Source organism: Caretta caretta, chromosome 21, assembly GCF_965140235.1.
Source record: "Caretta caretta isolate rCarCar2 chromosome 21, rCarCar1.hap1, whole genome shotgun sequence".
Taxonomy (NCBI): Eukaryota; Metazoa; Chordata; order Testudines; family Cheloniidae; genus Caretta; species Caretta caretta.
In genome coordinates, this window is record NC_134226.1 from 8844880 (window position 1) to 8870224 (window position 25345).

The 25345-nt window shown below is 46.9% G+C and overlaps 2 protein-coding genes across 2 annotated transcripts; both read left to right on the forward strand.

Moving 5' to 3' along the window:
• Nucleotides 1-633: 633 nt before the first annotated feature.
• On the forward strand, nt 634-10172 carry LOC125625100 (chitotriosidase-1). The gene is made up of 11 exons (XM_048826728.2): nt 634-715; nt 1768-1797; nt 2824-3025; nt 3730-3786; nt 4865-5030; nt 5745-5869; nt 6010-6133; nt 6394-6576; nt 6803-6919; nt 7981-8113; nt 9512-10172. The coding sequence occupies exons 1-11, from the start codon at nt 691-693 to the stop codon at nt 9793-9795; spliced, it is 1446 nt and encodes a 481-aa protein (XP_048682685.1). The 5' UTR covers nt 634-690; the 3' UTR covers nt 9796-10172.
• An 816-nt stretch (nt 10173-10988) lies between these two features.
• On the forward strand, nt 10989-22843 carry LOC125625101 (chitotriosidase-1-like). Its single transcript, XM_048826729.2, has 10 exons — nt 10989-11094; nt 11673-11702; nt 12790-12991; nt 13596-13652; nt 14004-14154; nt 15083-15207; nt 17118-17244; nt 19250-19432; nt 19650-19766; nt 21829-22843. The coding sequence occupies exons 1-10, from the start codon at nt 11070-11072 to the stop codon at nt 21970-21972; spliced, it is 1161 nt and encodes a 386-aa protein (XP_048682686.1). The 5' UTR covers nt 10989-11069; the 3' UTR covers nt 21973-22843.
• The last annotated feature ends 2502 nt before the right edge of the window (nt 22844-25345 follow it).

The window sequence follows — 25345 nt, forward strand, 5'->3', positions numbered from 1 at the left end:
TGTCTTTTTCTGACACAAGGGTGAGTTCCCTCAGAGAATGTATTGTAGGAACTCCTTAAAAGCCACATCATCTACTAGTGTTACAGGAGTGCTCCGTACAAGAGAGATGTCTGTATGTATGCAAATAATTACTAGATAATGTGCCAGTAGGTAGCACGCAAGATTACGTAGCATTATTTCTGGGTGTTAAAGGATTAAAGCTTATGCTCAAATAAATTGGTTAGTCTCTAAGGTGCCACACGTCCTCCTTTCCTTTTTGCGAATACAGACTAACACGGCTGCTACGCTGAAACCTTCTTTTTGTTGTGCACCATATTCTAACAGGGCTGCTCTTAACTGCAGCAGGGCTCCTGCCAAGGATCAGTGAATCAAAAGAATAATTAGTCAAACAGAACATGTGCCTCAAGAAATGACTTTAGATCCTTAAAATCTTGTGATTCAGTGATCACTAGTGCAATTGCAAAACCTGCCCTTGAAAATTTAGGTGATTGAGCAAAATTTCTGCACATGGCAAAATCCTTTAACTGAAGACTGGCGACATGCACTCCTCTCAGTTCAACACAGCTGCCCTGCATGGGTGTGATCAGCTATAAAGAGAAATCCTGAGCCCAGGCCAATGCTGAGCATCAATCTGCAGCCAGAGGCACATCCCAGGTCTACAGAACCCAGCCCAGACCATCTGCAGCCACCATGGGCAGGATGTTTGTTTGGGTTGGTAAGTTGGCAACTGGAGATGAATTTATGTGGGATGTAACTGAACAGGACTGTTGAGTTTTATGGGATTTGGATGTGAGACTGTACCATGTATTCTTCCCCCATGGCATGGATGAGACATTGGGTTAGGCCAATGGCATCCTGCAGAACACCCACTACTAAAAAGTGGGTGAGAGAAAAGTTGCAACTGTCTAAACTGAAACCCAACATTTCTTGGGTTAACCAATGCTGGGATGCTTGACTACAGTGGTGTTGGTGGAAAAGAGGAACAATATCATCCCCTTAAGGCAACGTAATATCCTCCATCTTGCAGCAGGGAAAACTTTAAGGGACTTTCTGAAGGCCGTAGAGGCAGACTATTAGAGCTAGAGTTAGAATGCAGGAGTTCCTGGCTCTCAGTCCTGTGCTCTTAATCCACCTCTCCCTGCAAATTACTTAAATTACTTTTCAAGGTAGTTCTCTTTTAGTTCTCCTGGGTACGTTACAGGAGAACCTAAGCTCCGCTCAGCTATAACATGGACAGTCTTTGCTGCCACGTGCCGAGGCTGGAGACTGAGAGCGACTTTGTCTTTGGAACTGACTTTGCAACATGTGGTTCCCTCTGGTTTTGAGTTTATTTGTATTGCAGTAGTGCTTAAGTACCCCAGTCAGGAGCCAAGGTCCCATAATAACAAGTAAGGGAAAAGACAACCCCTCTCCAGGTGGGGAACAAGGAAGCAGAACAGAGGTGCAGTGGCATACGTTAGATAGTCACAGTGGTCTCAGTAATAACGGGTCCAAGAGGATATGTGTGGTCATTAGTTATGCAATGGACTGTAAACTTCTTTCTAGTAGGAGAATTTCTGCATTTCTGCACATTTTAACCTTGTAACAGTTACCACTAATGAACACGAGGCTGGAAGTTAGCAGGCCTGCGGGAGGGATTTTTAAATAACAATCCTCTCTGCATGCATCCGATGAAGTAGGCTGTAGCTCACAAAAGCTTATGCTCAGATAAATTTGTTAGTCTCTAAAGAACTCCTAATCTTCTCTTCTGTTTTTATTTTGTCATAGGTTTAGCTGTCTTGCTGTTTCTCCAATGCAGTAAGTCACCTTTTCCATGATCGTCCATTTCTTAAAAGAGTCATGGGCAGCAGAAAAGAAATCACTTTGGGTAACAGAATAAGGCCCAGTGTTTAGCTAGGATTCAGTAAAGCTGTTTCCTTGTTCAGAGGGTTAATTTTTGAAGTCTCTGTGGTCTCTGTGAGCCTGATCCAAAGCCTACTGAAGTTTCATTAACTTCAGTGGGGTTTAGATGCTACTAATAAGCTCGAGTCAGTTACCTGTATGAACAGGACCTCTGTGAGCGCATCCACAGCCTGCATGAGTGTAACTTAGCTACTTTCAGATGCAATGCTGCTTGCAGGGCAGTGGCAAACAAACAGCTGCTCTCCCATACTGTCCCATACGACCACAAATGGCCCATACGCTGGGGGACACATTCACTTTAAGAACAGAGGCAACGGAGGTTGTTCCTACTTAGCCGACTCTTTTCCTGTCTCCATTCAAAAATCGGGCGCAACAGACCCTCTTCTCACGAAAGCTTATGCTCAAATAAATTTGTTAGTCTCTAAGGTGCCACAAGTCCTCCTTTTCTTTCTGCAGATACAGACTGACATGGCTGCTACTCTGAGACCTGTCTTCTGGAACTGTAACACTTAGCATGTCTTAGATGTTCAAAGTCCTGTATCACTGCTGTACTGCAATTCTCAGTGGGGTGGCCACGGGCCACCGCTGTGGGACAAAGTACAAAGCAAAACGGCAGTGAGGCCTAGCATGACCATTTCTACACCAAGATGTGCAACCCAGCTTTTCTCAAAAGCTTTCGTCACCTCAGTACCAAAGCAGACCAGTCCCATTCCCCAGAGACAGGAAAGGAATTGGAAGGGAATTCCAGGTCCTTCTGGGTTTGGGGAACCATGACTCAAGAGCTTGAATACTGATGAATACTAATGAACTCAAGACAGTCTGTGAGGTCCCATGTTATCAGCCAGCTGAAGGGGTGCATCGCATTTTAATTTCTTGCCTCAATCCTCGTCTCCTCTTGACACCTCTCTCCTATTTCCACAGGCTCTGCTTGCAAACTGGTCTGTTACTTTACCAACTGGTCCCAGTACAGACCAGCCCAGGGGCGCTTCCTTCCTGAGGACATTGACCCCAACCTGTGCACTCATCTCATTTATGCCTTCGCTGGCATGGACGTCAACCGGATCACCACTGTGGAGTGGAACGATGAGCAGCATTACAAGACTTTCAACGGACTCAAAAGCAAGTGAGTCAAAGGGGAGAGGGGCCTATCTCCCAGGGCTGGGGTCTCACCCCTAGGGACTGGGGCCTCTGGGTTTATCCTGAAGGAGGAGGCAGACCTGGGATTTAAGCTAAGGCTGTTTCTAGCTTCACCGAGGGAGAAAACGCCTTTGGAATCATTATTTATCATGTGCTCAGCTGTGTACAAGACCAAGTCAGTCCTTGGCCCAAGGACTTTAGTGTTTAACCTATCCTCTCCACGAGAAGAGTGAATGTGACAGTTTGAAGAACTCATGTTGACATCATCATAAGTGTTAAAAAGCCCAACTTCTTGCATCTGAGAGGGATTCTTCTCTGACAGATCTCCTCGGACACAGAACGGACATGAACAAGTTTTCAGTAGGGTTATAGCAAAATATAATGCATCATCAAGCACTGGGGCAGCAGCTCAGATAGAGGGGGAAAAAACCCACCATTCAATATCTCTGCATAATCTGGGGACAGTTCCTTAAACTTCAGGGATGTCCCAACTTCTCCTTCCTCATGTTTATCTATAGGAAGGTTTGAGGGTGTTTACATTGCAGAAGTATGGAAGCTTACCCCCGGATTAAGCATCCGGATTATGTCTGTGTTTATTAAGATCGGAGAACACTTGCAAGTCCAAGTGCGAGGGATACCATGAAAGTGAGCTTTTTCAGCTGCTTTTAATAAAACCTTTTCTCCCCCCAGGAATCCTGGGCTGAAGACCCTCTTGGCCGTTGGTGGTTGGAAGTTTGGCTCTGAAAAGTAAGATGAGAGGATATTTGTTTTCTGCATGCAAAGCGTGAGGTGGGGGGAGTGAATTATGCTAAACCTCAAAATCCTGTGAAGTCCAGGAGAGTCAGAACAGTAGCATGGAGGAAGGAGATTGTGCATTCTGTCTACCTACATTACGCACATATAAGACCACCATTGCCATAGTATCCGAGTGCCCCATAACACACCTGTAGTTAGCCTCAACACCTCTGTTTTCCCCATTGTACAGATGGGGAACCGAGACACAGACACTCCGTGACTTTCCCGCTATCGCCAGTCGGTGACACAGCAGGAACTAAATCTGGGTTTCCTCACCCCTAGACTAGAGCCCAGTTCATTAGTATTCTATTTCAGAGCTCAGTCTCCAAAGGCAATCAGTATCAGCTGTACACCGCCTCGTGATGCCCACATCAATGTTCAGTACAACCGGGAGTTAGTGGAGTCACTCCAGCTTGACACTGGTTTAAGAACAAGATCTCGCCAGGGGGTTGTTTACCCCCTTTTTTGACTAAAATTTGTCACTGCTGAGGTTGCCTCAGAATCTTCATTCTGGCCTTGTTGTCATGAAGAGGTGGTCTTGGAAGGCAGAAGCTCTAATACTGTGTCTGGCACTGAGATTTGTGTGGTAACATTTTGGGAAGTTTCCAAATCTCTCGTGCTCTTTGACAACAATACACTTCCTAGCAGCTGTGAAGTCTTTGGTGCTGACAACAATTCATGTCATCAGTGTTTAGCAACTTAGATTTTTTTATATTCATTTGTAAAGCTTTAAACCTGAAGCTCTCCCTGAAAGCTTCCTCCATAGCAAACAATATTCAGAATACTGTTTTGCAGACAGAAAGTCTCTTTCCTGCTCTGGATGTGACATGGGTTGGAATTTAAAGTGAACTTGGGCTGAATATGGCCCTGTGAGCACCAGTGGCCTTGCACCAGTTTTCTCCCAGCTGTATGTAGCCCTCTGTGCTGCTGAGTTTACCTTCTGGACATAGCAACTCTAAACTAGCCCCCAAATCTGCAGCGGGTGGTTAGCGGCACGGATGGGGTAGTTAACGTGTCACTTCCGTGTTAGGTTCTCCAGCATGGTGTCCACGCCTGGTAATCGGCGGACATTCATCCTCTCTGTGGTTGAGTTCCTGCGCAAGTATGAATTTGATGGTCTGGACCTAGACTGGGAATATCCAGGTGCAAGGGGAAGCCCACCTGAGGATAAACAGCGTTTCACTGCTCTGGTCCAGGTACAGTAAGACCTAGAAGTACAGCCCCCTCCCTCCACCGCCAAGGCAGAGATATAAGGATTCAGGACGTGTGCTTTGTCCTCACATTCCACCTGCAAACACTGTGCAGTCTGCAGAGTTGAAGTCAAAGCTGGAGCGCTCTCTAAAGTAGAGACAGACAGTTTACATATGAAAGGGTCAGACAAGTGACGGAATCAAGTCACCAGAGTGTTCGACCATCTGAACCATGTTTTTTGGATCCAAGGATTGGGCTCGTCTCTAGCTCAGAGATCTCCAAAGAGTGGGGGAAGAGTGTGATCAAGGGGCATACAGGTAAGGTCAGCAATTGGACTTCCTAGCCTGCTGGCGGCTGGCTCTAGGAATCCCCACCAGATGAGCAGACACTTAATGCCACAGTGTCAGAAGAGATTGATCAGCCACTTTGATTACGTGCTTCCTGGAATCTATCATCAAGACCTGTGCCTTCGCAGAATCAAATCATTCACAGCATCAGCCCTGAATACGTTAATACATTGATCAAATATGTGATCTAATTGGCGTGACCCACAGCTACCAGAATGCTCAGGACCCTTCTCTAACTGTGTTTGTCAGACGTGTGCAGTCTCTCCTTTAGTTTAGATTTGCCTTTTTTAAAAGAAAAAATAAAGATGGAAGGCACAATTAAAAGAGGGATAATTGATGGTTGTTTGTGGCTTTCTATTATTCCCCCATCAGGAAATGGCTGACGAATTCAAGGAGGAAGCCAAGAGGACAGAGAAGGAGAGGCTACTGTTGACTGCTGCCGTGGCAGCTGGGAAGGAAAACATGGATGGAGCCTATGAAGTCAAGAACATCTCAAAGTGAGTCTATCCAGCCATGCAGTTTTACAGAGGACAGTCAAGCTACAGGACCAAATTCTATTTAGACCAGGATGCTTTGCAATGCTTCTCTTGCAGAGGGGAAATCAATGTCATCTTAGTTCCTTATTCTCCCTTTGTAGGGCCTTAGACTTCATTAACCTCATGACATATGACTTCCACGGTTCCTGGGAAAAGATCACAGGACACGTCAGTCCTCTCTACAAAGGGAAGACCGACACTGGATCCGCTGTGTATGGTAACACGGTAAGTATCAAAGAACTCTGTTGGTGACCCCTCCGTCCTGACAAATAAATAGAGCTCAGCTGCAGGAAATGGTTGAAAAGTCACATTTCCAACAAACCTGCATGTATCCTCCTTCCCCCTGGTGCAAGTATCAGAACTTGCGTCACAAGCCCCAGACAACAGACATTCAGTGGCTGTATCACAGTTTGGTTGCAAACTCCAAAACCTGTTCCAGCGCCCCGGTCGCATGGAGAGACTTCATGTCTGATCCCCTCGTACAGGACTATGCTGTGACATACTGGAGGAACAAGGGTGCTCCAGCTGAGAAGATCATCATGGGAATCCCCACCTATGGACGGTCTTTCACCCTCTCTTCCTCCGAGACAGGTGTTGGTGCCCCTGCCTTTGGGCCTGGATCACTCGGCCCTTTCACTCGAGAGGCAGGATTTTGGGCCTATTATGAGGTAGGGAAGAATTCACTTTTCCTGTAAGCGGCTCATTAAATGGTCCTGGGTCTACTGTGATTTAAATATGGTGCCTTGAAACTGCCCCTTTGATCCTTCTATTGCCAAACATGCTAATATTCGTAAGATTCCCCAGGAGAAATCGGCATCCCCCTCCGTATTAATTCAGAGAGGCAGCCAATCTCGATGGTCTCTTCCCATCTCTCCATTTCTGTATTTTTTTCAGATCTGTACTTTCCAGAAAGGTGCCACCACCAAAAGGATCGAGGAACAGAAAGTCCCATATTCCTTCAAGGAGAACCAGTGGGTGGGGTATGACGACCAGCAGAGCATTAAAACCAAAGTAAGCAGTTCCTATGTATTCTTCTTGCCACACATTGTGGAAGGCTGGAGGGGGGCTGTCAGAACCTTCCCGGAGCCCAGAGAGATGGGCTCCGCTTTGCCTCGTTGTGCGTATCAGCAGACAATGCTTTGTGTGTCCCTAGCACTTTGCCTCTGAGAATCTCAGTGCACTTCACCAAAGTTAACCTGTTAAGCCTCCAGTCCCGCCTACCTTCTGGGAAGGCTAGGGTTATCCCATTTTACAGATGGGGAAATCAAGGCACAGAAAGGGAACGTGACTCGCTTGAAGTCACAGCAAAAGATGAGACTAGAAGATGACTTATGTGGTGTGCTGTGAGTGGAAGCGTGGTCTGGCGGCTAACACCCAAGTGAGAGCAGGATGCATCTCCTGAGCAGTGGAGGAGTAGGCCGAGTTAGAATGGAGAGTCTCCTCTGTTCCTATCTTAGTACCTGGGGTGCATAGTGATACACGAGAAAGGGGGTGAGCTGTGTGCCACAGCTAGGTCTTGGCCCCTTGCCAGGGGAGTTCAAAAGCCTTGCAGGTGAAAAACATAGAAACTACTCTCAGTGATGTTGCACGGGAGGAATCAGTCAAATTTGGCCTGTCAGCAGGTGAATTCAGCAAACAGGCCCCCCCACGAGCCCACACAATCTTTTCCTTGCGTGTAAGTGTAGCAGAGAGGATCCAGACAATGTGCTGGGGCAGGGAAGTTCCATGACTTGCAATCTGCTCCACCCTGGCAACAGGAACTTAAGGTCATATGAGATTTCAGACCAAGCAGGACGTAGCACAGGGCTGTAAACATCCCAGACATGAGCACCCTTCGCCCCAAAGGGATTCCTGCCTACATGGAGATTCATTCGTTCAAGCATAGGCAAGCTTTTAGCATGCACTTGCCCCTTCTCCCATCCACCTCTCAACCTCATAGCTGATTGTTTTGGATTTTCAAGAGGCTCCTTAGACAATAACAGTTGCTGGAGTTCTAACAGAGGCGAGATGTTTTAACTTCCATCTCCCACCAGCACCCAATGTCACAGTTTTGGAGTTTTTTCCCCTCCCAGGTTCAGTATCTGAAGAAAAAAAGTCTGGGAGGGGCCATGGTCTGGGCCATCGACCTGGATGATTTCAGCGACTCATTCTGCGGCCAGGGGAAGTACCCTCTTCTGCAAACTCTGAAGAAAGAACTGAGATGCGGTAACACATGAGTTCATGGTCTGCCCCACACAGATAATGCAATATCTTCTTGACACAGGTCTTTTTATTATTGGGCAAGAGAATTTGTGTGGGGTGGGGAGAGAGAATGAATTGCAAACTTGCACCACAGCCTCAGCCTCCTCTGAATGCTTTCGGGGTCCCCAGGGAAAGCCCTAATGACAAAAACATTTATGGAATGGACCATTCTTCTTTTAAATGCCCACGTCCAGCTTTTCATGTAGCGTGCAAAGGCTGGAGCTGCATCACTGTTGCAGGGCCCAAGCCTAAAGAAGGGAGCCTGGGACACAAAACACCCTGAAGAAAGTTGTCTAAAATCTTTGCATTGGGCCATGTTGTTATGCCTCCTAAAATGCACTCATGCAAGCCCATTGTGAATACTGGGGGAAAAAGCCACGTAACTAGGGAAATATAGAGAATTGGAAGAGTTTGCATCTAACGCTCATGATCTGTGCCACCAAACCTGCCAAAAGCAGACTGGGAAATTACACATCAGAGACCCCTCCCCAGAATCATAGCTTTGTATCTGATTAGCCCAAATCTGATTTACTTTAAAGCACGCCTCTGGTAACAGCCTTATTTATTAGTTTCTCCCCCAGGCCTGTTTCCATGTTGTTCCCCATGTGCCCTGTTCTCTCTGCTCTGCCAGACCACCACCTTCACACATTTGTATCCCTCTTGGAAACTCATTTCTCAGACAACCCTCCCCATCAACTTTCAACCCCACCCTATTTAGATACATTACAAAAAAAGATCAACCAGAAATACTGCCATGGTTTGTGCATGCCTAAAGTAAATAGCCACACTGCATTGCTGTAACATTTGTCCTTACATATCCCATTCCCCTCACTTGTTTTCCTCCCCTATGTCCTGGGCAAACTCTTCAGAGCAAGATCCTAGGAGACTTTGGGGTGCTATCAATAATCTATCCAGCCACCATGTATTTATGCTTCAGCATTAAGTCACCTTTAGTTTTACAGGTGTCTGTACCCAAAAAAGTCTTTGAATAGTGTCGCATAACATAGTCCATATTTATCGCACAAACAGTAATTCACCAGATCACTTTCTACGTCATTTGATTCAGAATTAGAATCCTTGTGGACTTTATGCTGTGTCTACTACAACTGCTGCGTATCAAAAGGTTGTCCTGTTGGTTTGTTCTGCCCTATAGAGCCCCTGATCTAGCTATCGGCACCTTTACATCATCGCTCGTTCATATTTCACAATAAAAAGCCCAGTGTCACCTAACAACCATTTAAACCCACCACCAAGCTGTCTAAAACCTCCAAGGGATTGACCATAAAATGTCTCCCTTCGTTCCATTTTCTTTCTGACTAGTAGATGCCGATAACACTGTTCCTTCTGTTAATGCCCCCGCAGGGCTGATTCAGACAACGCCTGTTTCAGAAACCACTATCAGCTCCACGACATCATTGCCAACTGTTTCCTCCTCAGCCCTCAGCTTCACTACACTACCATCTATCCCCGCCACAGCTACCAACTCCACAACCAGCAGGTTCTGCCTCCATAAGGCCAATGGTATCTACGCCGTCCCCGAGGCCAGCGCCATGTTCTACATATGTGCCAACAGGCGCACCTTCCGAATGTCCTGCCCGGAAGGGTTGATTTTCGACTACTTATGCAAATGTTGCAACTGGCCTTAAAAGCAAAGAGCCTCAAATCACCTTCATGGAGAATTAAATAAGAGATCGATTTGTATCCACTCAGATAGTTTAGTTTCCTCCGCCATCAAATCAGAGCTTAGGAGATGGTCTATATTTCAAGTGTACCCAGCAACCTTCTTCTCTATCCTTGGTGAATTACTTTCAGGAGCAACAACTATCTCAGCAATGCACGTCAGAGTTAGGGAGGAGAGTGAGCGGGAGCAAAATATTGGCACTAACAAGCAGGGCTGACAGATTCTCAAACTGTCATGCGTTTATTTCTTCATTTTGCACTGGTCTCTTTTAGAGTCTGGCTTCATCCTCTGTCCTTATTTCATGTTTGTTTGTTACAAGAAAATAAAGCTTTCATTTCTAAATGAAGTTGTCGTACTTTTCGTCTATGGGGTAGAAGTGTCAGGCCCTATAAGCTCGTGTTGCTACTGAAAAATGGGGCAGGGAGGAGAGAAGGAATGAGGAGATTTATGGCCTCCTTACACCAATACAATACCCTAGAGTTTGACGTGTGGTTCACTAGACAGTACAGTAAAGCATAATGCTTTATCTCAGCTCCATATTATTCCTTTTGGAGAGCTCAGCAAGATAAATTCAAGATGTACTGGAGTGTCTGTAGGAGAACACAATCTGCTACTAGTCCAGTCTGCCACGGGTGTCAAAGCGAGCCAAACAGTTTCTGGTAACACCCTCCCCTTGGTGAAGTAGCCACAGTAGCAGAAGTGGAAAAAAACAACCAGGCTTATCAGGGTCTGAGGCCCTTTGGGGCCAACCTTGCTGCAGTGAGAACTTGCATGCAATGATAAAGGAATGAGGCCTAGAGATTACACAAGTCTCTCCAGTACAATGACACTATTTAAAGAGTCTTTGCTCTACATCTTCAAGAAGAGTAATAAACCACAGAAATTTGTACCCAAGATCTCCCGCTCCTTGCCTCGGCACCATTTGTGTTTGTACATCAGGACAGAGCCAGGCTGATGGTAGGTATTGCAAAACCTACACAAGCGTGCACACACACGGTGCATGCTAAAATTGCACAAGAATTCCTTCACTAAAAATAGCCAGCTGAGTTCTCGGAGAGACAGAGTAAACAAGGTGGTTCCTTTGTGAAAAAGAACTTGCGGAGTTTCGTAAATCAGGGTTATTGTGTCAGACAGGTATAAAATGTGGCAATGAAAAGCAGAGACCAACCATTTTGCAGTCAGATACTGTTTCCTCCACACCACAGTGAGAGAATCCAGAGCAGAGCTGTATGACCCAGCATGGGACAGGCAATCATTTGGGCTGGTAAGACTGGAGCTGGTGACAAGTAGTTTAACTCTTGTGCTGGGTGTCACTGAATAGTCCCTAAATTGTATGGCAGTTTGGTGAAGTGGACACGATGGGATTCCCGACTGGGGAAATCTCAATGAAACAGGCAGTTGGGGTGGATGTATTTGGAGACTCATTTGTTAATGGATTGTGACCAGGGCCACCACAAAGCAAATTTTAAAGCAAGAAAGTAATTGAAGATGCTTAAAACAATCTAAAATTTTGTGATGGGCCAAGCAGAAAAGTTCTTAAACATTCAGAAGAGATTTTAGAAAGAGAGAGTTTCAAATTCTGGTTTTCATTTTCGCATCCGCAATTTGTGCTTGCAATCAGGTGCTTCGACATTTAAGTGGCCTAAATTGCACCCACAAACTGCAGGTGCAAGAAGAGGTGTTGTTAAGGCCATTGTGAAGATTTCTTAGACATGTGCATATGCCTCTTTGGGAGTAGGGAGGTGGGGTATTTATCATCCAAAACTCTAATGCTACTTTAATCTCATATAATCCACACCATCTCAAAGATAGGTCTTTACCCTTGTTCTTGTATTTCTCTAGGTTTAGCTCTCTTGCTGTCTCTACAATGCGGTAAGTAGCCACCTTACATTATCCCCTGGTTTTACAGAGGCCAATAGAAACGTGATTGATCACATGGGATGGGGAAGAAAAGTTGTTGGGTTTTAGTAAATCCAGTTTGGGTGGGATTTTTGATTCTTGTACTGGGCCCTGCAGTTCAAAAGCATAAGGGGAAAGTCCTTCTCCTTAAAAACATCTCCAAAAAAGCTGTGCAAGGCCTATTCACATCCTGCATGGGTACAAGCTGCCTGCAAGGACATAGAGTCATTTGAAAAGGAAGGAGGGAAGTTGCAAGGTTAGAAGGAACTGCAGGGATCATTCTGGCTGCACGTCCACTGCCTCCCTGTCTGAGACGACCACCAGCCAAAACCTCCCCTTCTCTGCCTCCCCCTCAATCCCAGCTACACCCATGGCAGAGAGACAGATGCACCCCCCTTCTTCCAATGATTTAATGACCCCTGTTTTACTGTACAGCATGGGCAGTCTAGCGTGCCCACTTCAGTGCTCTGTGGTTAATATTGACTCCTCCATCTATGGCTTTCAGGTATAAATCCCAGATCTCTGCAGGCTACAGTCCTGTCTGTTAGCATTGCATTGCACAAAGGTGCACCATGATCCTTAGTCACTGACAGGGGGAGTGGATCGCAGAGCTGCTTTCATCCTTCAGAACTCAAGTCAAGATTCCTCCTCCTTTGGCTTTTGTTCACCCGGCTATCGCATTACAAGTAATGCACCTTCTAGCATCGCAAGCTGCCATAGGCACGATAAGGCTCAGTATGTTTTGATTCATCCTGCAGATCACAGCTTGGTTATTTTATCAGGTGGGGCCTGGGCACCCCCAGGAAGAGTCTATCATGGCGCTGCCCCATAAGAGTCATGCCATGTTACGGCCTCTCATAATAGATCACTGTCTACCCGAGGCCCCAAAGGAAACGCAACAGAAACCGCAATCCACTCACAAAGCTGTATTGATATTAGAGGACTAAGAGGCCATTCGGGCCCCTGGGGTATTGTCTTGTTGGGAGATCCCTGGGGGTGAGAGAGATAGCACAGTGATCTCAGGTTTTCATGGCACCCAGTCCTCTCACTGTCTCCCCAGGTTCTGCCTCTAAGCTGGTTTGTTACTTCACCAACTGGGCCCAGTACAGGCCTGGGGAGGGGAGATTCCTCCCTGATGACATCGACCCCCATCTCTGCACCCACCTCATTTATGCCTTTGCCGGCATGAGCGACCACGAGATCACCACCGTGGAGTGGAATGATGTGACACTTTTCGAGGCTTTCAATGGCCTTAAAGCCAAGTGAGTAACACGGGGGCACACCTGCTTCCCTGCATCTGGGGTCTCGCCACCAGGCTGGCTGCGGGAGAGAAGGCTCACCCTCTGATCGAAGGGTAAGAGTTTTCCCAGGGAGTATCGTGTCATCCTCAGGGGATAGAGTGCATGTAGCCAGAAAGCAACAGAAAGCTTCCAGGGGCGGGGAATTAAACAAAACTCCACCGCTGAGCATTCACTTCAAACCCAGTTCCGTGACAGAAGATGAGGGGAGCAGCTGCTCCCCACATCTCGCCCGCAGCCAGTTCGGAGCTGGATTTGCAGCTAAGCAGAGCCTGAGCAGGCGAGTCAGCCAGCTTTCCACTACTCCTGGGTAGGCCTGGCCTGAAACCACCCTGGGCATAGTTTAGATCATCCAAAGCTCTCCAACCTATTTTAGCTAAGGCAGTCCCACAGGGACCACTGTGCTAGCTGGATCCGAGTGCCACGCTCTCCCTTCCTTGCCCCCGACACCCACCTCCATGCAGACGGGGGGAGTGGGTGGGAAGGAAACTAAGTCTGTCGAGTGAAAGATTCCCCATAGGACAGCCAAGCCAACCTTCCATTGTTTAAATGCATGTTCCCCCTGCAGGAATCGGAACCTGAAGACCCTGTTGTCCATTGGAGGATCAAACATGGGAACCGAACGGTAATACTGGGATCTGCGTTACTATTCCACTTCTGAGTGTGGAAGTTAATCTACCCTCATGACACACCTGCTCAGAACAGCGGCGGACTCGAACCCACCACCTCCAGCTCTGGGAAGGCTTTTAGCTTATAAACCTGGAGGTTGAGGAAGGGGGAAATTGGTTCCCCCAAGAGCAGATGTAAAGGAGTTTGGGCACGTCTAGTGTGTCTTCGCTGTTGCGTAATTATTGTCCTTGTAATAGACAGTTTGCAAGCTATAAAGTGTGTATTTTGAGTGCAGCTAATTCAAACCGTACTGGGAATCTATACTACAATATACATGAATACAGAAGGCATGTCACTTTCATTCCAGCTTCTCCCACATGGCTGCTTCGGCTGCTAATCGCTGGACATTTGTCCGCTCTGTGGTACAATTCCTCCGGACGCATGAGTTTGACGGACTCGACGTAGCCTGGATTTACCCAGGGAGGAAGGATAAGAGACATTTCACTTCTCTGATTCAGGTACAATAAAACCAGGGGGTGTGGTCACAGTCTGCAAAAGGGCTACCCAACAATGGCAGAACATACATGTCAAGCTCATAGCCTACTGCACCCAGCACATCACACACCCAGTGGATCTCCGGGGAGGTGAATTTTGTCCGTCTTTCGTGGAGACGGAACCACTTTCAGAAAGAGTTTGGACATAAGGGGAATTCAGAAACACATGAACATTTAGGAAGTATCACCCAGGAAAGCAACAACACAGTCATGCTGTGTCAGACTTTGGAAGGTCTGAACAATGCCCATGAAATCCTGCTGCACAGCCACTACGCTAGGATCATAGCCCAATTCCTTTCCCTCCAGGCACACTGTTGCGGGGACCCTTCCGGGTCTCATTTTCACTACAACCCATGTGCTCCAGCCTGGGGAGATGGAGAAACGTGGGCTTAGTACTAAGGAGCTGGAACATTGATACTGATCCTAAGAAGATCCAGAAGTAAACGAATCAGGGTTAAAAGAACCCACAAGGAGTTTCCGAAAGGATCTACAAAAAGAAAAGCAGGACGTGTGGCACCTTAGAGACTAACACATTTATATGAGCGTAAGCTTTCAAAAGCTTATGCTCAAATAAATTTGTTAGTCTCTAAGGTGTCACAAGTCCTCCTTTTCTTTTTGCGATACAGACTAACACGGCTGCTACTCTGAAACCTGGCATTAAGAAAGGATCTAAACACTCCTAACTTCAAATCAGAAGCTAACCTCAGAGAGGCTAGATAGGAACACCCATGGAACCGTCACTGCAGGGTTCCTTGCACCTTCCTCTGCAGCAGCTGGTACTGACCAGTGTCAGACAGGATGCTGGGCTAGATGTGCCCCCGGTCTAATCCAATGTGGGACGTGCCTATGTTAATTCGGATATTCAGGTGAGCTGCTTACTTATATCTTCTAGGAACTAGCAATGGCATTTGAGAAGGAAGCTCAGAAAACCAGAAAAGAGAAGCTTCTACTTAGTATTGCAGTGTCTGCTGGAAGGATAAATATTGACACAGGCTATGAAGTCGACAAAGTCTCCAAGTAAGTGTATCCAGTGACACGATTTTTCAAAGGCTTCTAGAGAAGCTGTAACCAATCAGGAAAAATACCTGCGCATCGTCGTGAACAGTTCAATGAAAACATCTGCTCAGGTAGCAGCTGTCAAAAAAAGCAAAACAAAGTTAGGACAAATGAGGAAGAGAATCTTCCTGAAACTGCTCCAATGATATTATATAATTAAGTGGTACATCCTCTGTGTTCAATGCAGGTCACCTTCTTTCAAAAAAGGATAGAGCAGAAATAGCAGGGATTCTGCCAGGCAATATTGCCTAGTGGGTAGGGCACTGGATGGGGACTCAGGAGAGCTAGGTTCAATTCCCAGCACTGCCACTGGTTAGCTGGGTGACCTTGGGCAAGCCAATTCCTTCCTGTGCCTCCATTTCCCAATGGGTAAAATGGGCATATAACAATATTGACCTCCTTTGGAAAGTGCTTTGAGATCTATGAATACATACACATGCAAATATATATAGGCAACAAAAAACTAGACACCTGGAGAGAGTTCCATAAAGAGATATTGGAGACTGGCTTAGAGAGATGAGTAAAAGGGGTTATGACAGAGAAATAAAATAGTGAATGCTATAGAAAAGGTGAGATTGCCAGCTCCTATTTACCATCTCATCATGGAACAGAAGGGAAACATGAAATCACATGAATGCCACTGGAAATTTTACAATATAGATTAGCCTGCAGAACTCATTGCCACAAGATAAATGACAAGGATTAGACTACATTCATTTAGTTTTTTTGTTTTAAGAGCTATAAATCTTCACAGCTCAGGCCATCAGCCAGTCATCAGTTGACAAGGTTAGACGGAAACTTCCCTTAGAGCAGATTCATTCCACAAATGTCCCCAGTGGATTTTCTGGCACCTTTCTTTAAAATATCTGGTGCTGGCGGCTATCAGACAGGATAGTGACTAGATGGACCCTGAGTCTGATTCATTATGACAGTTCTTAAGGTACATAATCCACATACTTGGCCATATACAGTTACCCAGAATGCTTCATATCCTTGTATGCTGTTAGAGGTGCTAAAACTAGAATCTGGATTCTGAAACTCAATCACATGTCAGGAATGCTCCTGCCACAAGAGTTTTGCTTCCATGTTCAAGCCAGAGCCAGAAAGGGTCCATGTTCTTTTTTTCTTCTGTGTACAGCTGAGTTCAGGGCAGAATGAAATCACACTATTTCCACCTCTTAAGATTGCAGAAGTTTCACCAACAGAAAAAGTCAGCAGATCTTGTCAGATGAGACAAGTTGGGATGAAATGTTATGAGGACAGTTTGCAAGAGATTCCACCTTATCAGTGGATCCAAACCCACACACTCATTGTGTGAGAGGCTGAGGGAACTGGGTTTTTTAGTCTGCAGAAGAGAAGAGTGAGGGGGGATTTGATAGCAGCCTTCAACTACCTGAAGAGGGGTTCCAAAGAGGATAGAGCTCAGCTGTTCTCAGTGGTAGCAGAGGACAGAACAAGGAGCAATGGTCTCAAGTTGCAGTGGGGGAGGTCTAGGTTGGATATTAGGAAAAACTATTTCAGTAGGAGGGTGGTGAAGCACTGGAATGCGTTACCTAGGGAGGTGGTGGAATCTCCATCCTTAGAGGTTTTTAAGGCCCGGCTTGACAAAGCCCTAGCTGAGATGATTTAATTGGAGTTGGTCCTGCATTGAGCAAGGGGTTGGACTAGATGACCTCCTGAGGTCTCTTCCAACCCTAATCTTCTATGATTCTATGATTCCAGTTCAGCCTCAAAATTATTAAACCTAATCCAGATCCGAATGTAAATATTAGGTTGTCGATCCCTCGCCACACATTATTCCTGTGTGCCATTTTGAGGATGTTTATTTTGGGTTATGTAACTTATCTCATTCTCTTTTTCCTTTCCTGCAGGATCGTGGATTTTATTAACCTCATGACCTATGACTTCCATGGGGCCTCCTGGGAGAAGACTACAGGACATGTCAGTCCTCTTAACAAGGGAAGGAAAGACCTTAGAAGTGCTGCATACAACAATGTTGTAAGTGCCAAAGATCCTTTTGTCTCTCCTCCCCTCATCCACCTAAAGTTTTACAAGCAATACAAGTTCTGAAAGCGAGGAAGTGACTTGCTTTGGAACTGTTTCCACAGTAACTGAGCTAGCTACCAAGTAGACAGAGAGACTCGTGATTGTGACTCCTCCACATGCCTGAGTACAAACAGCCCTGTACTTTGCCAACATTCCTACAACACAGTAAAGCAGGTCAAGGGGTATTTTCAGTGTCGACAGATGACGGGGCACGAGGGATGAGGTTCATCAACAGTAGGACCACATCCTTCCAGCTCTCCTGAAGATATTCGGATGCTGGTGTTGGGCTATAACCAGCTGCCCGAAGTTACGTGGTGGCAGATAGTGTAGGACAGTAATGTGTCTTTTTTTTAAACTGTATTTAGTGTCTCCAGGTAAGTCCGGTGTGGTCTGGGGTTTAAGTCTGGCTTGGATCACGCAGGAGACGAGTTTGGCAGTCCCAGTGTAGATGCGAGTTGAAAGTCATGAGTAACTCCATTGTAGCCCAAGAGTGGCAGTTGTGTCAAAACAGCTTTAAGCAAGAGAAGAAATCTGGCCCCTTTGCTCTAATACAGCGTTTCTCAAACTGGGGTCCGCAAGGATATTCCGGGGGGTCCACAGCCCCCGCTGATCAAAGCCTCCCCCTCCCTCCCAGCGCCTCCTGCACTGTTCCCTGGCATGCAGGAGGCGCTGGGAGAGAGGGAGAGGAGCGGGGATGGGACACGCTCAGGGGAGGGGGTGGCAAGAGGCAGGGAAGAGGAGAGGCAGGAATGGAGCAGGGGTGGGGAGAGGTGGAGTAGGGGCAGGGCCTGGGGCTGAGCGGGGAGCTTGGGGGTCCAAGTAGGGTTGCCAACTGTCTAATCACACAAACCCAAACACCCTTGCCCTGCCCCTTCCCATGAGGTTCCGCCCCTGCCCCGCCCCACCCCTTCTCCGAGGTCCTGCCCCACTCACTCCATCTCCCCTCCCTTCATCGCTCGCTCTCCCCCACCCTCACTCACTTTCACCGGGCTGGCGCAGAGGGTTGGGGTGCTGGAGCAAGTGAGGGATGCGGGCTCTGGGAAGGAGTTTGGGTGCAGGAGGGGGCTCTGGGCTGGGGCAGGGGGTTGGAGTGCGGGGGGGGGAGGGCTCTGGGAGGGGGTTGGGGTGTGGGAGGAGGTGAGGGGTGCAGGCTCTGGCCAGCAGGCACTTATCTCGGGCGGCTCCTGGGCAGTGGCGCAGCGGGGCTAAGGTAGGTTCCCTGCCTGCCCTGGCCCTGTGCCATTCCTGGAAGCGGCTGGCACATTCCTGCAGCCCCTAGGGGAGGGTCAGGGGACTCTGCGCACTGCCCACACCTGCAAGCGCCACTTCCACAGTTCCCATTGGTTGTAGTTCCCAGCCTGCAGGATGGGGATGGGGGCACTGGGGATGGGGGCAGCACACAGAGCCCCTGGCCCACAAGAATGTGCCAGCCGCTTCCAGGAGCGGCATGGGGCCAGGGCAAGCAGGGAGCCTGCCTTAGCCCCACTGTGCTGCCAGACTTTCAGTGCCTAAAATCTCCCAGTTTGGCTTCAGTAGCCTCCAGGAGATAGAGCCTGACTCCAGGAGACTTCCGGCAAAACCGGGAGGGTTGGCAACCCTAGGTCCAAGAACAATTTTAAATCAAAATTGGGGTCATCAGGTTGCTAAAGTTTGAGAACCACTGTTCTGATACACAAAATTATCATGCAATTTAGCAGTCCAAATGGTGAGGCCAGGAAGAGGAGAGGACATGGTGGCAAGAAAGAACATCCTGATCTCCTCACACGGGAAAACAGTTGTTTTGGGGGGAGTAATAGCTCAGTGGTTTGAGCATTGGCCTGCTAAACCCAGGGTTGTGAGTTCAATTCTTGAGGGGGCCATTTTATTTTTTATTTTTTTATATTTTTTTTAGGGGAGGAGGGGGGAGAAGGTCTCAGTTTAGGATGCCAAATACACGTTTAATATTTCCTTCAAACAGGACAATGCCGTGAGACACTGGGAGAGAAAGGGCGCCCCAGGGGAGAAGATCATCATGGGAATCCCAGCCTATGGGCGGAGCTTCACCCTTGACACGCTGGATACAGGCGTTGGGGCCCAGGCTTCCAAGGCAGGACTGCCAGGCCCTTTCACTTCAGAAGCAGGATTTTTAGCCTATTATGAGGTAAGGGGTGTATTTGTTCCATCTGGGCGTACTTTGGGGGAAGCAGCTGTAAGAATAATCTGTGATTTTGCATAATCAAAGGGAAGCCGTGCTCAGTTTTCTAACTGAAAATGGTTTCAGTCTGCACGCCGAGGAGGAAAAGGCTACTTTCATTTCCTCCCCTGTCATGCTGGCTCCGACCTCAGCCTCATCCTGCCTCCGATGTGTTTTGTTTTAGATCTGCACCTTTAAACAAGGTGCCACCACGGAGATGATTGAGGAGCAGAAGGTCCCTTACTCCTATAAAGGGAACCAGTGGGTAGGGTACGATGACATGGAGAGCATTAAAACCAAGGTAAGGAGGGCCCCAACCGTTTGCTTTGGGCCGAGAGTGACCCGACGTCTGGCGCCAATGAGCGTGACACCTACTTCCCGCTGAGAGGTATGGCCACTCAGCCAAGTCACATGACAACAGTAACAGCTTCATTTTAGGCAACATGCATGAGGTTTCATCCACCGTATCAGGCTCCCATCGCCACTCAGGCTGAGGTTCTGCCAGCCAGGTCCATATGGGAACATTAAACAAAAGTAGCTGGAGGAATGTGACTATTGCTGCGACAAGCAAACACCATTAGGTGCGGTGGGAGCTGCCCGTTCCCACTTTTCCATTCTAAGCTTACCACGCATTTCAGGGAAAATATTGTTCTTCTGGGCTACAGCTTCTTGTGTCCTCAGCCCAAAAGGCAGCATAGAAATGAACAGAAATCAAGAGTATACCTGTTTGAATTCTGCCGGGGGGGGGGGGGGGGAAGAAAGAATTGCCACCACCCTCCTCCCCAAAACTTATTGTAAACATTGTGCCGGTCCTCGCATGCCTGGGTACGTCTAAATCTTCCAACTTGCCTTGGGTTGAGCATTCAGATCAGAACTAAGGAAACAAGTTCTACGCATCTGGGGCAGCGGAACTGTGGGGGTGGATGTCTGTGCATGACACACTGAGTGCAACATGAGGAGGACTGTCAGTATCAAGTATGAGGCCATACGGCTTTCTAAGGGCAGGCAACGGAAAACAGCCTGGCTTGATGAAAAGTCGGATAAACCTACCACAGATAGGTCAGCTGGCTGCTCTGTTTATGAGCGCCATGAGGGGAGGAAGGGTCATGCTTTTCTTGCTGTCCTGAGAGAAAGCAAGTCTCCATCCCCCTCCGCACACACACAGCGCAGCAGTGGCTGCTTAGGATTAGTGCCAGACTGAGCTATGGATTTCCACCCATCAAGTTTAGGGGGAATATTCTTCTCCCCAGTCAATTCAACCTGGATCACACACACCCTATTGTACTTCGGAGCTCTCTGTTGCGTTTTGACAAGGGACGTTGCGCTGTAGCCAGGCCTCACCACAACACTGACATCTGGGTTCGGAAGCCCTATTTTACAAGATAAATTGCCCAGGGAAATAATGCAGCTCTCAGAGCCAGTGTTTAAGTGTAAAAAGCAGATGCTGGAGAGAACTCCCAATGCCACCCGCAACATGTGGGTACCAGACAGGACCCAGCCAAGATGGTCAGGGACGCACCCCCATGCTCTGGGTGTCCCTAAGCCTCTGACTGCCAAATGGTGGAACTGAACAACCAGTGGATCACTCGATAATTGCCCTGTTCTGTTCATTCTCTCTGAAGCATCTGGCACTAGCTGCTGTCAGAAGACAGGATACTGGCCTGGACTAGTCTGACCCAGGATGGCTGTTCTTATGCTCTTATGAGTACTCCACCAACACAGGGGTTCTCAAACTGTGGGTTGGGGCCCCAAACTGGGTCATGACCCTGTTTTAATGGGGTTGCCGAGGTCGGCTTAGATTTGCTGGGGCCCAGAGCTGAAGCCAAAGCCTAAGCCCCATTGCCCGGGGCCAAAGCCAAAACCCTTGGGTTTCAGCCCTGGGTGGCAAGGCTCAGGTTACAGGCCCCCTGGCTGGGGCTGAGGCCCTTCAGTTTGGGCCCCCCACACACACACCAGGGGCGGTGGGGTTTGGGCTTTGGTCCCCCCTCCTGGGGTCATGTAGTAATTTTTGTTGTCAGAAGGGTGTCACGGTGCAATCAAGTTTGAGAATCCCTGCACTAACACAATGAAATCCCTCCCTTAGATCCCAGAGGAAGGTCAAGCAGGGAACAGGTGTGAAATATGATTCACAAGAAAGCCTGTTTCAAGAGGCTTTTGCCCAAATGGAAAGAGAGTTCAAGATCTTAGAAAAAGTTTGGAGAGAGACTATCCCGTTCACCCCTCTTGCCCCGTCAGGGCTATTTCTCACTTTAGTATCATGTTGAAAGGAGATGCTCACCTGACGGAGCTCAAATAGCACAGGGGCATCTAAATGTCTGTGCCTCATTTCACGCCCTCTGTTTTTTCCCCTTTCCCTCCCTTAGGTTAAATATTTGAAGCATCGTGCTTTGGGAGGGGCCATGGTTTGGGCCATTGATCTGGACGATTTCAGCGGCTCTTTCTGCCATCAAGGAGCTTACCCTCTCATACAGACACTGAAGAGTGAGCTGAGCGCTGGCAGACAATGAGTGATTGCACTGAAGTGCAAAAGTTGCCAATATATACAAGGAAAGTGATCACTGGAGGTTTTGGAAGCATATTGATTTACTTTGCCAGTAGATCTGAGTTAGCTTTGCTTGGGTGTCTTTAAGATAACAATTGTATAAAATTTGAATGGCAGCAGACATGAGAAAAACCCCTGTTAAGCAGAGACAGTAACATTTGTTATTAACTATATGCACAAGTGGCTGCTTCTTTTCATATTTTTAAGTTGCTTTATAGCTAAAACTGTCCACCATAAAGACAAAGGTGGGGACCACAAGGTGGGGACCACAAACACACTGGATCTGGGTTTAAATTTTCCTGCTTGTATAGATTAATAAACTATATGCTAAGAAGCCCAAAGATCTATACTTTCTTAACACAGAACCACTTGAGTAAAAATCAGCATCTGAAGGCCACACACACAAAATGGGGTCAGAGATAGAGAGGTTGCCTCTTAGCCAATCTGATCAACCGAGCACAATTTCCCATAGGACAAAATTTCCTTTGGGGGATTAAAAATCTAACTCATGATGGACGTAGCTGTCAAGGATTTAACGAAGCCAGAGGATCCTTCTCAACAGCAAGCCCTAGGCGCTGAACTCACTAATAAGGGACAGGATGATCCTTGCACTTTGAACTGAAGGTTACAAGAATGAGACACGTACACGCACCTCTTCATCAGACCATTCTTCCGTGAATCAGACTATCTTGCAATGCACTCTAAGGTAGAAGCCAGTGACCATGTCACAGAGCAGGATAAAGAGAAAACTGACTGTCCCTTCTGAATGCATCCGATGAAGTGAGCTGTAGCTCACGAAAGCTTATGCTCAAATAAATTTGTTAGTCTCTAAGGTGCCACAAGTCCTCCTTTTCTTTTGTCCCTTCTGACTAACTTTCTCTGCTCCTTCACATCACACAGACAGGATGATAGGTACTTTACAAACATTGGTAGATTAAGAGGTGGGACATACAGAGACATGCCACAAGACACTTCTTTTATGGCTCACAGGAAACACGACACAGAAGTCAGTGTTTGTAATAATCTGATGCTATGGCAATTGACACTCTCCCCATCACAAACTTTGTCCAATATATCAATGGAGTGATTGTCCAAAGGAAAACCTTTTCTTTCCAAAGTGGTGCAATTGGCCTTGAATACAGTTGGTTGTGCCAACAGTAAGTTTATTAGGCCATGTAGTTTTCCTGTCTGTACCTGCATTTCCTCAAATGCATTTTGAGGATCTAGCCTAGAAAGAGAAACTTTTCCAGATCACAAAGAGGTCCGGCCCTTATCATGGCTGCTAAAACAAACAACTTAGCTTAATATTTCAAGGTTTGTGTCTCATCTCTAGCCAATGGCTTAGCATAGCTATTTTCCAGAGTTTTCATTCTGCAGGCCATTTTGAGAGAGAAATTAAATCAAGTATAAACATTAGGGGCCTCATATCATTGATTGTATTTCTGAAGGAGCCAAAACTCAGCATCTGGCTGGGAGATAAGGTCCATTTGGTAGCTCTTCTTTTTCCTTATAATCAACTATGGATAAAAATCACATGCTACTATAGCAGCCTACTGACATTGCATTCTAGTAATTGCCTAAATATGATTTGCATTTGTCTTGACCCACTTATCTTTTCTAAAGACTAATATACACAACTTGGCATTTGTAGAGGGCCCTGGACAACTTCAGGATCTTGATTTGCTTTGGAACAATGAATGGTCAGCAACCTCTAGAGATGCAGCAGCTTTCAGGAAGCCAAAGCTGGGACTTGTACCACTGTTTCTAGTATTACAGAACTTTTCTTCTGGGTTGAAAAATGCAACTTCTACCAGCTAGGGAAACTCCTCTTTGCCACATTGATATAGAAGAGCAAGCAACACTGACACCTACTGGTTGGTGACTTGAATTGCATGGATAGACCCATCTGTGTCTAATTTCTTTCAATCTGTAGCAAAAGCCAGGCAGGAGGGAACCGGGGAGGGTTGAAGGCAGAAACGCTACAGTTAAGTGAGAGAAAAAGAAAAATAAGTCTCTTGGAATAACACTGTTTTCCTTATCCCAGTAAGAATGTCTGTTCCGTGTTATAAAAAAGTGGCTTTATGATTCATCATCGTTGTGGCAACATCACCCTGTTCACAGGCCTGTTGGTAGGTAGTTTACTTCCCCTGTGCACAAAGAAACATTCCTTTTCCTTGCTTCTTTCTCTAAGTGTTCACAGGAGTCTTAAATCCTCCCCCTGGGAGTGAGTCCTCCCTGTTTTTTCCAGTTATTTCCCCCCCCTTCCCCGGCTTTTAAAAGAGACCTGATTTTTTTTTAAAAAGTCGACTTAAAAATGTTTGTGTAATTTAGGAAAATGTGGGATCCCTTGCCACAGATTCTGGGGATGTCCCTCAAGATCAGAATCACATTCTGCCAGAGTCTTTTATGGATTGCTTATATTTTTAGAGGCAGATTGCTCATCTCCTCCAGACTCAACAGCTTCAAAGCCACCCCTTTTGCCCCCGACACACACCACCACCACCCCCTCCAGATTCAAACTGCATTTCTACATTTGTGCTTTCATTTTGTCTCCTGTAGTGAGAGATCAGCAAGCAGTTCAAAGGCAAACCCAGGAAGCATACAGCTAAAGGAACTTTCTCTTTCCTTTACCCCTTAGAATTAGGTGGACCCTGAGATTGTTATTTGCAGCAATGCTGAGCTTATCTTGCAAGAGGAGTAATAAAATAGAATAAAGCTGGATATTTGTTTTGTTTGTATAGTCCACCAACCCAGACAAACCTGGGTTTTTGATCAGGTGACAGATCATGCTGGGTTTTCAGGGCATTCAAAACACCTCTGGCTACAAATGAGATTAGTTTTGTATAGCTGGTTTTCCTCACAAACTTCCCCTGTGAATGGAGATAGGAAAATCTTTTTAAAAAGGAGTACTTGTGGCACCTTAGGGACTAATCTTTGAATCAATAAGTAACTGCCAAGTTGCCTCCAGCATCTGAAACTTCCCCCAGTGACAAAGTACAGGACAACGATTTAAAGAGAAAGAGGGTCGTATTTTGCCATCTGAGCGTCTCCTCTATTCGATGAGATCAAAGTGCTTTCCACAGATGAATCAAGCCTCACAGCCACTCTGTGCTATCCCCTTACTTTTTCAATGACCCTAAGTAGACCTAGTTTCTGACTCTCCGCCCTGCATATTAGCCGCCACATCATCCTTGTTCTCTTTGTTAGAAGCTTTAGATGTATTGGTTTCGAGTGATTTTATAGGATTGTGAGTTTTGCCTACAGTTCCCCACCCCATGACTTAAGAGGAAAAAGGCCTCTGGCCAGCCAAATACTGAGTAAGCATCTAGACTTACAAA

Bases quoted from the DNA above. Each gene is read 5' to 3' on its own strand.
- LOC125625100 (XM_048826728.2), top strand. From the start codon at position 691: ATGGGCAGGATGTTTGTTTGGGTTG. The intron at 3,787-4,864 runs GTAAGATGAGAG...CTTCCGTGTTAG, and splicing joins TGGAAGTTTGGCTCTGAAAA to GTTCTCCAGCATGGTGTCCA. The intron at 6,134-6,393 runs GTAAGTATCAAA...CCCCTCGTACAG, and splicing joins CCGCTGTGTATGGTAACACG to GACTATGCTGTGACATACTG.
- LOC125625101 (XM_048826729.2), top strand. From the start codon at position 11,070: ATGGGACAGGCAATCATTTGGGCTG. The intron at 11,703-12,789 runs GTAAGTAGCCAC...CTGTCTCCCCAG, and splicing joins CTTGCTGTCTCTACAATGCG to GTTCTGCCTCTAAGCTGGTT. The intron at 12,992-13,595 runs GTGAGTAACACG...TTCCCCCTGCAG, and splicing joins TTCAATGGCCTTAAAGCCAA to GAATCGGAACCTGAAGACCC.